Source organism: Dermacentor silvarum, chromosome 11, assembly GCF_013339745.2.
Source record: "Dermacentor silvarum isolate Dsil-2018 chromosome 11, BIME_Dsil_1.4, whole genome shotgun sequence".
Lineage (NCBI taxonomy): Eukaryota > Metazoa > Arthropoda > Arachnida > Ixodida > Ixodidae > Dermacentor > Dermacentor silvarum.
The window spans coordinates 105,568,320-105,582,588 of NC_051164.1; the positions used below are offsets into that span (position 1 = coordinate 105,568,320).

Here is a 14,269-nt window from a genome sequence, read left to right on the forward strand (position 1 = left end):
TGTTTTGAAGCGTTCCTTACAGATGACAAAGAATTCCCCGGGAAATTTGTAAACCGGACAGCACATCTACGGCACCGCGCTAGTAACCGCGCCGACCCCAGCCGAACCACATGCCATCTGAAAATGCACATTTTGTCTTGTGTTCATCCCCTACAGAAACGATCGTTAGAGACGAGCATGCCGGTTATAAGCAGACAATCCCTTGCCAATGCACACTCACAAGCAGCTATGAAAGCCGAAAAGTCAGCTTAATGTACAAAACTCTCTTCACTTACTAGCTACCTGACAGTAGTTCGAGGGATGAGTATGGCAAGTACACATAGATGAAATGGTTCCAGAGAGGAGGGAAGGGGGCTGGAAAGTCACATACTAGTTTTTGGGAGGGAAGCACTTGCCCTGGCTACACCACTGTAGAGAGCGACAGCAGATGGTCTCACAAAACACCTGCACCAACCTCAACTGCCTACTCTGGACCTGTACTGGTCTACAAAAGAACTGACACAAAGCCATCGTTATGCTACGAGGAACACTCAGACCCATGCAGCTAGCCTTCACCTGGCCCAGTGCGCTTCTGCATGTACCCATCAGCACAACTTGGTTGACAATCTCCAAGACCCTTAATCCTTATACCCCACCGCCTTTCTTTTTCATCCATATGGTCGATACTAAGGGAGGATTGTAACCGACGGGTTAAGCAAGCAAGAAGACAAAATAGTGCCAGATCGTAGAGTTAAGCAATGCTACTGGTCAAGAGAACCGCCTGGCTCTCCTGACCAATAGCATTGTTAACTGCACAAAGTGGCAGCACTGCGACTGCAGAGCTGCCATTTTATTTGTAGCCAGCCTGAAGAGAACAATCTTGTTCTCGTGATGCTGGCTGACAAATAAAATGAAGCAAAGGATCACCTTAAAGTCTCATGCCTATACCACTGCATACAAAAAACATGATAATGAACAGTTCCCACTGATTTGACTCGGGTACCATTCTAACGTACTTATCAAATTGCAACCATACAAATGGCAGTTTGAAGCTTATTGTGAGGCAGTCTTTGGCACCAACATAAATCATATTGCATCACTTTTGCTTTAATAGATGTGTACGTACATTTCAATTGCATAAAAATATTTAATTTCCTTAACTACGACATGTCTACCATTCCTCAAAGGTCATAGCCATATTCTTTTATCCATGAAATTCCATCACCGCTTTGTCCTGAAAAAAATAAATAAGACAACTTAAGTTAAAGACAACGCAATATCTTGCCAATGTTCTAAGAGACACTGGAGCCTAGGTAAGAACAATTCCTCACCAGATGGCTTGTACTCAAGGCCTATCCAGTCAGTATAGCCAAGCTCTTCAAATAGGTGGAGGATATATTTATAATTTATTTCACCGGGTGCATTAAGCTCATCCCTACGTGGAGCCTGAGAAACTTGTATGTGACCTGCACCAAAAACAGATTTTCGTTACAACCATGGAGACTAAAGTTCAAAGTACCCACAAGCATTTCATTTCACATACCTACAAGTGGGTACACACTTGTGATAGTGTTGGTCAAATTGCCTGAGCTCATCTGAAGGTGAAATATGTCCTGAAAAAAAAAAAAAAAAAAAGTCCAACTATTTAGCACACCACGTGCCAATATCACCAAAGGCATATAAATGCTGCATTTACCAGGAGTAGCCGCAAGTTCTTGTGGTTTAGCTGTGTGACATAACGTGCGGCTGAAAAGAAAACACGCAGTTTTTCTCAAATGCAGTGTATGATGCACATATGCAATGTTCAGTATATATACCTTGTTCATAGTTACTGAGAAAATATCCTGCTTTAACTTGCTTGCACAAGGGCTCTATAACACCTACAATTCCTTCCTGAAAAGGGCAATGCAGATTTATGAGTGAGAGCAGATGAACACGAAAAATCAATATGTTACCTTTTCAAGTAATTCTGCAGCTTTCCTCAAGTTCGTGAGGTATGTTTCCTCTATAACACTGCTACAATCTGTGCCCGTGATTCCTGCCATGATATGTACCCTTAAAAACAAAAATGATGCAAAATGGTCATGGAGAGATCACCGTTATGAAGACAGAATCTGCGGAACCACCACAACATCCACAGCAGTACCCTCCCCTCCAGCCCTGTGGGCCAGCCTCTCTTTAGAGCATATTAAGGCTGGGTTTCACAATAACGAAAAAAAGCATGCATTGGCAAAATGAGCCCCAGTTCTTGCACTCAAGGAACACTTCCGGAGACCATGTACTAGGACATCACTGGAAATTGGTTAATGAGAATTGAGTATCACATGGTACTGCATAAAACTTTACCTAAGACCACAGAACACACACATGACATTGAAGAGCATAACAGATCACAGATACAGATGAATATAAATTTTTAGCGTGCCATTCAGTCTGACCAAGCATGTTTCATCAGCTTTCAGCTTTGCTGTTATTTACAAGTGTCTTGATTGCTAATCAGTTCAACAAATGCCTAATGTGATAGAGTGACTAGATAAGCTGCAAGAGCCATGCATGTGAAAAGCATACTTCTTGCAGTTCAAGGCCTTGGCGTATTTTATCGTAGTCTCCAAGCTGCTGAGGAATTCGGATTCACAACCTGGCTTTGCAGCGAAGCCCATTTCACCTTTAGTCAGGTCACCTGGAAGTCACGAGGTGTTAGGTGGTTACAGCATGTTCTGGTATAAAAACGTATCAAATCAGAACTACACTTGACAAAACAGAGGGCATAATCGTAATTCCTATCGCTAAGATGTAGAGTGTGATGGCTGGAAAATTGCAACAGCATCACCAAAAGTTTCGGTGTAAGCTCGCATTGTGCGACAGAAATGTAGAAATTTGTAGTTGTAATTAGCATGACTATGACAAACTCCAGCGGTGTGTTCTCTAAAACATGTTGAAGTAGCATACCTAGGGACAAGTTCTTGGAGAAGTTCTTGCTGAAGAAAATACGAACAGCTAATGGCAAGTGTTTTTTGAACGTGTTACTGTGGGAACTTAGTGACGCCCTTGCTTGCTTGAGTTAGTGAGGTAGCAGCAGTAGCGGGTCACATAAGCACAGCCCTGCCACCTGTATCTGTTGGCTGTCTTTGGCACGAGCAGGAAGACGATGTATCATGCTTATCCAGGGAAGAATGTTGATGAGAGGAGAATGGCACAAAGAGGTACATATATCTAAATTTAATTTAGGTTTCTATACTCCATGTCACAATACCACATACCAATCCTACGAGAGAGGCCAAGAAAGGGCTCATACCGAGTGGCTCTAAGTTCGTGATCTATTCGGGCACATATACACAGTGGTACATAACCGGCGGCGCAAGTTGTCGACTCAGCAAGACAGCATCCCCCGCAAAGTGGAGAAAAGAGGCCTCGCTTTAAAATCATTCCCTTTAAGCAGAGATGACAACTGCTTGCTTCGTAGGCGATTACCAGGCTCATCGATTTCCGTTACTCAATGACTGGCCAACAAGCGAAAGTATTACGTTCCGCAGACTACCTGGATATGAGTTAATGAGCACCTGCTCCAGACCGCAGGTCTCTCTTTCACTACGGATGTTGTCGACGCCGACGTCGTAGGGAAATTGGCATTCGACGGCTTTGAACCCGAGCGACTGCGCCACGCGGTAGCGCGTCAGCAGCGGAGCCTGTGTGAACATGGTCGAGATGTTGGCAGCGAACTTCAGCGGCATCTTTAAGGCCAAACCGGTGGAGAAACACCTGCATTTCAAGAAGTCCGAAAGTGAGATCACATATCTCACTCGCCGACATCTCTGTGCAGCAAGTGGCGATACTCCTGTTCCTACCTAGCTGTACGCAGTCTTCCGCTCGCCGTGCTGTTGAGAGCAGTCAGGAGAGATCGATTCCACCTGAAAAGGCAGCCTAAGCGCATAATATGCCCCGGTTAATCTGATAGCGACGAAAAGCGGTAGATAAACACATGCCGCGCCGCTTACACATGTTTGGAACAACGTCTCTCCGAGCAGAGCAACGACAACTTCTCGGGAGACGTTTCCTTGCCTTCCGCAATCTGCGATTGGGCCGAGTGGCGCTATTACGTTCACGTGACCTAGAACCGCAATATTTAAAGCAGTAAATTTGTGCAAATTCTAGCTGTCACCGTGATTCTAACTTCGTATGGGCTTTATTGGCAAATTCAGTGATGAGAATGTGCACAGCATGATCAAGAGGACAACAAACCCGAAACATACGGAGCGTAGTTACGCGGCCACTCAGGCGGCCTAGGTCCCAGTTGCATTGTGGCGAGAGCGGCAGTTTTGGTTTGTATCTTTCGGGTGCGCCAAGACGCGAAATAGAAAAATGAAAAAAGCTATTAATATAACGCGATCTTTTCTTTATTGCTTATTTTACTTGCTACTTCTTAACAATTATCTTCTTTTTAATATAAAGCCTGTTTGTGACCAACGTTTGTATGCAACCGACCTTCTCTTACTTTCTCGTGGGGAGGATCCGCCTACATGGGCATGTGCCCTAATCACTCAACAAGTGGTCTTAAGGACTCGCAGTTCCGTAAACCGGGGCATGGTCCATAGCCGGGGCGACGCAGCGGTCCGCCATCCCCAGGACCTAAAGTCAAAAGGCGGGGGATGGGAGGCGGGGGACCTGGCCTTCCCACCGAAATTTGCGGTGGGCGGAGGGGGGCGGGCCCCCTTCAGCCTTGCGATCAGCCATCAAGACACACACACACGCAAACATACATACGAGCAGACGGTATGCGTGAGAACCCCCCACCCCTTCCGCCTCCTGGAGCTAAAGGTGACTAAGATCTGGTTATGACAGTCCACCGCATGCTACTCTGTGTTGGCTTGGATGGCTTGCTTTCCCGTAGTGCTCCTACCAATAGATCACCGTTTTGATCCGGGAACCCACATTCCTTTCCCACCTAATCCCCCAACAGCGGCCTAGAGCCGTCCCCTTCCTTAAAATAAAGGCTTTATTCATTCATTAATTGCTTGTAGATCATTCAAATTCCCAACGATGGGCACATATTAATCAACACCTTCTCAAGAGACCTCGTTAAAACGAGATGGCCTTTTCACAACGGATTAATTAGCGGCGACATGCGCGAAACTCGGCATATTCCCTAAATTGACTAAAATCCAAAATTATGTAGCTTTAGACGCTCACATGATGGATGGATGGATGGATGGATGGATGGATGGATGGATGGATGGAAAATCTTTATTATGGTCCATTGGGTCGCGCTAGTTTCCTGGCCCGAAGCGGGCTGCTCCCACGTTGGGACCGCTTCGCGGGCCCGTTGGACTGCCCATAGCTGTTCATATAATGAGAGACTGCGTAGAGCTGCGTCCCACCGCTCTTCGGTGTTGTCCTTGTCGCTGCGTAACGCGGAGCAACGCCAGAGCATATGACTAAGATCTATGGTGTCGTTACATTTATCGCATGTTGTAGGAGTAGAGATCTCCGGATAGATCTTGTTTAATAGCGGGTTCGGATAAGTTCTTGTTTGTGAGAGCCTTAGCGTAATGGCCTGAGCTCCATTTAGTTTACTGTGCGGTGGGGGGGGGGGGGGGGGGGGGGGGGTTAGACCCTGCGTTCTAGGTAGAATTGCTTGGTTAGCTCGTTGTATGTGAGGAGGTGGTCCTTGCAATCAGGAACATCAGCATCTTCTTGTCTTGTGGCTGCACGGTTGGCAAGTCCTCGTGCAGCATTGTGGGCAGATTCGTTGAGGTTCACGGGAGCACCATTGATTTCTCCCATATGAGCAGGAAACCAGATGATCGTGTGGGGTTTGACGACCCTTCCGTCGAGAATTGCCAGGGCCTGTCTAGAGATGACTCCTTTGATAAGCCGCTGAAATTCAAGCGAGCCTATTCAAAGAGCGTCTATTCGCCACGACTCCAGACCCTCCAAACGCTGTAAGCTACTTAGAACCGTACTATGTTATGTCGAGCAATATTTTGACTTTGCACAGAGCAATGCCTCCAGGTGCTCGCGGAAGGCATTTATGGAAAACGTAGATCGACACTGAACTTCGCCGCAGACTTTCGGGACTGCTGCTAGCCCAAACATTTTTACTAAAATGGCATATGCCTTCTACAGTGGCATGTCTTCCGTTTTGCAGTCTTGCAATTATATGAACCCAGTGATTATCAAATATGTAGCATACCACGAAACTGACGTTTATTGGACGGTTTCCACGATGGCGGTTTCTGATGTCAGCCGCCGCTGCTTGTGTTGCCCCTGCTTTGCTGAATTTCCTTATTGAGATATGCATTAAATGGGCACTCCAGGCAAATATTCGCCGTCGCCGTGAGGTTCCTTATAAAGTTCCAAGTGGGATAACATCCTCACGCGCCCCGCGCGCCGTATGCTGTGGATGCGAGGGAAAGCGTGCAAGGGTGGCTTTATGCACGCCCAATGTTTGAGGTCACGTGATAAAGCGCGCAATTAAGGCGGGGCAAATGGCGAGGTGAGCGCGCCGTACCCTGATCGAGCGCGATCGAAATGGGAAGGGGGCCGATGAGCCTGCGTCTCCTGCGCTAGCCCGGTCGTGGCTGCGCCCCCGATGACTGTCCTCGCGGCTCATAGCGCACACCACACGCGCCTCGCCCAAGGTCTTGCCTCGCCCATCTTGGAGATAATCTCCGGCGGGTGCAAAGATGGGGGCAGCCGAGATGGCTGGTGGCTGCATGTGTGCCGTCTTCCCGCGCGCTGGAGGTCGCGTAATCTCTAGTTTCGGAAACGCGTTCAAGCTAGAGGCAGGAGAAGCGTTCGCTCCCCTCTGTGCCCTTTATCAGACCAGCGAACGTACGCTGTCATCGAGGGAGATCTGTTCATGTTTGCCTGCGCGCGTGACACCATGCTTGTTAACTTCATTAGTAAGCGAATGCTTGAAATTTTCACGACTGATAAAACTACGAATCTTACTTCGTTCCTTTTTTACAAGTTATGCGCCTTTGTGTCATCTAATTGTATACTATAGCGTAGAAATTTAGCGCATCACGCTATCACACTTCACACTGCGGCATGGGCTTGATTCTCACTACTATACGATGACAACACACACGATACGGATCCACGTGCGACTGACATACGGCTAGTCGAGAACAAAACCGCCCCCGATAAGCTTCCCGCAATTGAATAATTCTTTAATACACAGCGAGTCGGCTGCCAGTCTGTCCCAAGTATTTCTAACTTCATAATCTGGAGTGTTACGCGCCAAAACCATAATTTGATTATGAGGCATGCCGTAGTGAGGGACTCCGGATCACGTGCACCCAATGCAGGGTACACGGTCGTTATTGCATTTCACCCCCATCGAAATGCGCCCACCGCGGCCGGTGTTCGATTCCGCACCCCTGGTCTTTGTAGCGCAACACCATCCACTGCTCCACCACGGCGGAATCCCAAGTATTTCTGACGACAGACACCGGATGAACCCATTGCTACAAAAGCATACAACAGAAAACGCTGTAAATGCACGTCAGATCTGTCACACGAGTATATGCCACATACGAGCTTTCACGTGCGATCTCCTTATGTTCGTATAATCAAATTGTACATACCCCATGTGATATGCGGGAACATACACGTTTTTTTTTTTTTTAAGGTATCACCATATGTTGATTTTTTTTTTCTTAGAGCTGTGCGAAAAGTAAATTTTGAGACCAAATCGAATACGCATCAAATAGTGCCAGAATCAAATCCAATCGAATACTTTTTTCAAATAATGAACATGTTTGCATCCTTGTCATAATACAAACGAATGTTCACATCCTAGTATTCATAACTCCAGCTAACTTCTGTTATTACATTGCACGTTCTTATGTATGTCATTTGCCCTCCGTCACGTCTATTGTTTCCGCGCTGATAAGCTTGATCACGTTATTTAACAAATGTAGCTTTAGGAACAAATATGCTGCTTGTTCGTATACCCAAGACTATTCAGAGAGTGCGAATGATTGCGGTTTAGCCGGTAAAGTCCGGCTCTCCGAGCAATGTGGACTCTACATAACTTCTCATGTTTTATGCTTACTACGTCCGCGGGGATGAAATTGATCTTACTTTTGCTCCAACTCTGATTGGGAGCACAGTTGAAGATTCTGAAATATTCTGAAACTATCAGAAAAGTAATCGTATTTACGAATAGTTCATATTAGGTCCGGGGATAGCAGATATTCTATAATTGACATTTAGAGAAAAAAAAATGGAGCTGTGCAGGCCATGTAATGCGTAGGGCAGATAATCAGTGGACCGTTAGTTACAGAATGGGCGCCAAGTGAAGGGAAGCACAGGAAATTAGGTGGGGTGATGAAATTGGGAAATTTGCAGGTGCAAGTTGGAATCAGCTAGCGCAAGACGGTAATAACTGAAGATCTCTGGGACAGGCCTTCGTCCTGCAGTAGACTTTAAAATAGGCTGATGATGATGCCGATAAATATTCGTTTCGAAGACCGAATAGAATATGGCAATACTCGATTCGTCATTCGAAAGTTTCGAATATTCACACAGCCCTAGTTTCTTTAGGGCAGGAACGCGATGTGACATAGTTACATGTTGTTGGTCAGCGCCTGCGTCACGTCTCGTTGTCGCCCCTGCCCGTCATCTGCTCACGCTGTATGCACTTGCAATGTCACAACGGCCTCATCTGCTCACGCTGTATGCACAACGGTCGCACGCACTGCATGACACACACGCGCACTCAAGTCGCGGAAACAAATCGAAGTCTTTTTTGCTTTAATTCCTATATATCCGGGTCACGCGTGTGTGCGCTGCGCCTCTTCGAAGTGCGGCCTGTTGTCCAGCGGCACCGTCGTGTGTCGCGACACTTCCTGCAGCACGTTGTCCACCACGTCCCTCGTGGTCGCCATGCCTCCCAGGTCCTGGGTGTGGACGCGGTCCTCGTTGAGCGTCTTCTCGACGGCGTCCTTGATCAGGTAGGCGTGGTCACGCAGCCCCAAGTGCTTCAGCATGTCCACCGCGGCGAAAAAGCTCGCCGCGGGGTTGGCCAGGTTCTTGCCCACCAGGTAACTTCCGGTGTTCCTGGTGGCCGTCTCGAAGACCGCGTACTCGCGGCCGTAGTTCCGGCCGGACGTGATACCGGGTCCGCCGGTGAGGCCGCACGCCATGTTGACCAGGATGTTGCCGTACAGGTTTGGCACGAGCATGACGTCGAACTGCGAATTGTGTCAGAGCAGCACAAACATTTACGGCTATAAGGTTCGCTCATAGCATCTAAAAAAAAAAAAAAAGTTAACAAAGTTCGCACTCTACGAGCGATGGATCCGACCGGCGGCGTACCACCGTCGTGGTTCTTCCTTCCTCCCTGGCGATTGCGATGGAAAGCGGTCTTCTTCACTGACTACAGCTTTGTGACTATGGCTATATTTCCCCTCATCCCCTTTTACAAAGCAGGGTACAATAAGGCGTAGCTATATATTTGATTACACATCCAATAAAATCGGCAAAGCATGCACTCATTTGAGGCGGTTTTTTTTTTTTCCACAACGCCCAACAAATCACATCTACCAGTTCTAAATAAGGCTTATCAAGTGCAACATATTTATCGGCCATACCAAGCTGCATGCGCCAGTCCTCGTCTCGTTGCGCTCACTTATACACTTCAATTCCGAAACCGGGCAGTCACAGCCTTTGCTTCGTTTATAGTGTATGTGTATAATAGAGAATGTGCGTACAGTATATGTATGCCTATACCTGGGAGGGTCGTCGCACCAGCTGCATGCAGCAGTTGTCGATGATCATGTCCTCGACGGCGACGTCCGGGTACTCGCTGGCCACGTCCAGGCAGCTCTGCAGGAAGAGGCCGTCCGAGAGCTTCATGATGTTCGCCTTGTGCACCACGGTGACCTTCTTGCGCTTGTGCGCGCGCGCGTAGTTGAAGGCGTAGCGAGCGATCTCGGTGGACTTCTGGCGCGTGATGATCTTCAGGCTCTCCACCACGCCCGGGGCGCTGGCGTGCTCCAGCCGGCTGTACTCGCCTGCGGAGGAGAGCGGCGCGTGCACCATTATACCCGTGGGCTGTGTCGGCGACAGTTTCTTATTACGTAAGCACTTCTATGCGTATATATATATACCCAACGAGGAAACCTGTCCGTCCACCCCGCAAGACGAATGCAATGGCTCATACCCCTGTAAGCAAGCAAAAAATGCAATGGCTCATATCCACGTAAGGCACAGGATACAAGCGCTCAGCAAAGTGAAGCGAACAATGCAGACATTCATTGAAATCACCCATACCATATATATGAACTACACATATGACATGAACCCCCAGACGTCGCCCCCACACACCAGATACACTTCCGGAGCCCCTGCCCAACAACACACAGAACAGCATAGGTTTTGTAAGGAAGAAGAAGTACGCCGTGCAGAGCTCCGCAGCCGGATTGCCAGCGCTACTGAAGTGGGGCTCGGGCTCGACGCTGTTCCTGGTGCGCCTGGCTAAGCCTACGCAGTTGTGTCTTCCTGTCGGCGTCCTTCGTGTCGTCCACAGCCGTGCCAGACTTCTTTGTCATATTTGGTGGAGGTGCTGGGTAGCTTCTTGGAGTTCAATGCCCGTGACACCATCCAGCTTCCGAGCATTCTGGATGTTGGCCCCATGTGCCCCAATGGCCAGGCCCATCAGGTCCTCACGCACACTGAACTCCTCCACAAACCCGGAGCTTGACTGGAGACGAGTGCTCTTTTGCTTTGAATTGGGGTCCCCTCTCTGAGAAGACTTACGACTCTCAAGTTGTCGGGCAGCCTCCTCTGTCTTGCTGAGCAGGATCAACTTCTGCCGCAGATTCCGGTAATAGATTTCACTCATCATTTCAGCCCGTTTCTTGGCTGCCTCTGAGCGGGCGATAACCATGAGGCACTGCTTGGAAGGGATGTACCGAACCACAGCTGCCCCGATGGCCTTCTTGAACTCCTTGTGGGCCGAGTCATCCTTGGAACTGCCACAGTATTCACGTAGGTCATCAGGCACGTCCAACTCAAACTTGCTGAATGTGTTCTTGGTGATTGGCGGGTTGGGGTTCTTTGGCCGCAAGCGGTCAGAAGGTACAATCTCCGAGTAGGCTGTGTCCCAGCCCTGGTACTCCACCACATGGAAGTCACCCTTGGTCATCTTGACCCGTGCCTCCCACCAACCAGAGGCCTCCTGCTCATTGGCTTTAGAAAACACTTCCACTTCTTGGCCTTCGGTAAAGATTTCGTCACCGCGTGCGCTCGATGGCAGTCGCACTCGTTGGAACGGGAACTTGTTTGGTGGCTGCCAGTCATTCTCGAACGCGACTGTGATGTCGTTCTCGTGGACGTCGACGACGAAGGCCTTATAGTGGGCTCCGTTTTCGCCGCGTACTTCGACCGCCAGGTCCTCCATCTTTACAGTCATGAGACACTGGTGCTCACTCACCGCTACGGCAGCGACCATACCGCGTATCGTCGACAGAACGACGCGTCATTGATGAGCAAGTAGGTGAAATGCTGCAGCGTGGTGTCATTGAACCGTCCGACAGTCCATGGGCATCGCCAGTTGTTTTGGTTCAAAAGAAGGATGGCTCGATCCGCTTTTGCGTGGATTACCGTCGCCTAAACAAAATAACTCGAAAGGATGTTTATCCATTGCCGCGGATCGATGACGCCTTAGACTGCTTACAAGGCGCAGAGTTCTTTTCCTCCCTCGATCTACGCTCTGGTTATTGGCAAGTGCCTATGGCTGCAGACGATAAGCCTAAACTGCTTTCATCACACCAGATGGCTTATACGAATTTCGTGTGATGCCGTTCGGCCTTTGCAACGCACCCGCCACTTTTGAGCGGATGATGGATACTATTCTTCGAGGCCTCAAATGGAACACGTGCTTGTGTTATTTGGATGATGTAGTAGTGTTTGCACCAGATTTTCCTACTCACCTTCATCGCTTGGAGCAGGTTTTACGCTGTCTCAGTGACGCTGGCCTCCAACTCAACCTGAAAAATAGTCACTTTGGGGCACGAAAGCTGACAATTCTCGGACATGTCGTATCGAAGGATGGCGTTCTCCCCGATGCCACAAAGCTCCGTGCTGTTAAAGAATTCCCAAGGCCGACGACTCTAAAAGACTTGCGTAGTTTCATTGGCCTCTGCTCGTACTTCCGCCGCTTCATTCGAAATTTCGCTTCGATTATGGCACCGCTGACAGAGCTTCTCGGGGAGACCCCAATCTTTCCGCATGGTCACCGCCTTGCGACGAGGCCTTCGCGACGCTACGGCGCCTGCTTACAACACCACCGATACTGCGCCATTTCGATCCCACTGCTCCCACGGAAATCCATACGGATGCTAGCGGCGTTGGTCTTGGCGCTGTGCTCGCCCAGCGAAAGCCCGGCTACCAGGAATATGTTGTTGCTTACGCGAGCCGCACTCTCACCAAAGCTGAGGCGAATTATTCAGTCACTGAAAAAGAATGCCTAGCGATCATCTGGGCCATTACAAAGTTTCGCCCATACCTGTACGGCCGGTCCTTCGATGTCGTCACCGATCACCACGCACTTTGCTGGTTGTCGTCTCTCAAGGATCCCTGCGGCCGCCTTGCCCGGTGGGCACTGAGGCTCCAAGAGTACGACATCCGTGTTGTCTACCGCTCCGGCAAGAAGCACGCCGATGCCGATGCTCTTTCGCGCTCGCCTGTCCACGCCAAAATTGTCAGTGTCTCCGTTCTAGATGACCCAGTTCCCCCATTGGCTTCTGTCGACATGGCTTTGGAGCAGCGCAAGGACTCCTGGATTTCATCTTTGATAGATTACATCTCTGATTCACCTGCACGCCCACCATCCCGAGCGCTCCGCCGACAAGCTTCGCACTTCGCCATCCGCGACGGAATCGTCTATCGCCGTAACTACAGTTCCGACGGCCGCAAATGGCTGCTTGTCATACCCCGGCAGCTCCGCACTGATGTATGCGCCGCTTTCCACGCCGACCCTCAGTGTGCACACGCTGGTCTCTTCAAGACCTACACCAGACTACGTCATAGGTTTTATTGGCGCGGTATGTACACATTTGTGCAAAAGTACATTCGCTCTTGCACAGAATGTCAACGCCGCAAGCCTGATCCTTGCCGCTCTTCTGGACCAATGCAACCTTTACCGTGCCCTTCGCGACCCTTTGACCGCGTTGGAATAGACCTATACGGGCCGCTGCCATACACAGCTGCTGGCAATCGCTGGGTCATTGTAGCCATAGACCACCTCACGAGGTATGCAGAAACGGCCGCTCTACCAGCCGCGACAGCTCGTGACGTTGCCTCCTTCCTGCTTCAACGCTTCGTTCTCCGTCACGGCGCCCCCCGCGAACTCCTGAGCGACCGAGGTCGCGTCTTTCTCGCCGATGTCATTCAAGAACTTCTCACTGAATGCCGCATTATTCATCGCTGTACCACCGCATATCACCCGCAAACAAATGGATTGACAGAGCGGTTTAACCGAACTCTTGGCGACATGCTTTCGATGTATGTCGCCTCCAACCACACAAACTGGGACCTCATCCTTCCCTATGTCACGTACGCCTACAATACGGCACCCCAGGCAACGACGGGCTTTTCTCCCTTCTTTCTTCTATACGGCCGAGAACCGTCATTTCCGATTGACACTATTCTTCCTTACCGTCCCGACTTATCAGAGGGTACACCGGTTTCCGAAGCCGCCCTGGTATGCAGAAGAATGTCGGCAACTAGCTCGCTCTCTAACAACGCAAGATACAAGCGCTACAGAAATTTCGTCATGACGACGGGCGCCCCCACAACCAGTTTTCGCCTGACGCTCTCGTTTGGTTGTGGGTGCCTCCTACTTCGACACCAGGTGTCTCCTCCAAGTTTGTATCCCGATACCATGGACCCTACCGGGTTCTACAGCAAACTTCTCCGGTGAACTACGTCATCGAACCTCTGACGCCCCCTACGGACCTGCGTCGCCGAAGCCGCGAAACTGTCCATGTCGATCGGCTCAAGCCGTATCACGAGCCCTTCGTCCTTACGACGCCTTAGGCCTCCTGTGCGGCTCCGTCTTCAGCGAGGGGGGAAGATGTAAGGAAGAAGAAGTACGCCGTGCAGAGCTCCGCAGCCGGATTGCCAGCGCTACTGAAGTGGGGCACGGGCTCGACGCTGTTCCTGGTGCGCCTGGCTAAGCCTACGCAGTTGTGTCTTCCTGTCGGCGTCCTTCGTGTCGTCCACAGCTGTGCCAGACTTCTTTGTCATACCGCTAGAAAAGGAACGCTTCCATGGAATG

The 14,269-nt window shown here is 49.7% G+C and overlaps 1 protein-coding gene across 5 annotated transcripts in view; it reads right to left on the reverse strand.

Moving 5' to 3' along the window:
• Window positions 1-24: 24 nt before the first annotated feature.
• LOC119432919 (putative hydroxypyruvate isomerase) overlaps window positions 25-14,269 on the reverse strand; it is a 45,225-nt gene continuing 30,980 nt past the window's right edge. For 2 of the 5 annotated variants that reach the window (XM_049658583.1, XM_049658581.1), the window contains 8 exons: window positions 3,518-3,738; window positions 2,548-2,659; window positions 1,935-2,034; window positions 1,797-1,872; window positions 1,676-1,725; window positions 1,523-1,592; window positions 1,311-1,445; window positions 190-1,213 (listed from right to left, as the gene is read on the reverse strand). In XM_049658583.1, coding sequence (XP_049514540.1) covers window positions 1,161-1,213; window positions 1,311-1,445; window positions 1,523-1,592; window positions 1,676-1,725; window positions 1,797-1,872; window positions 1,935-2,034; window positions 2,548-2,659; window positions 3,518-3,738 — 817 coding nt within the window. In that variant the 3' untranslated portion in view covers window positions 190-1,160. Of the gene's footprint in view, window positions 151-189; window positions 1,214-1,310; window positions 1,446-1,522; window positions 1,593-1,675; window positions 1,726-1,796; window positions 1,873-1,934; window positions 2,035-2,547; window positions 2,660-3,517; window positions 3,739-3,824; window positions 4,088-14,269 lie in introns of those variants that run through there. The other 3 variants (XR_007464253.1, XM_049658582.1, XM_049658580.1) reach the window with 3 other exon arrangements.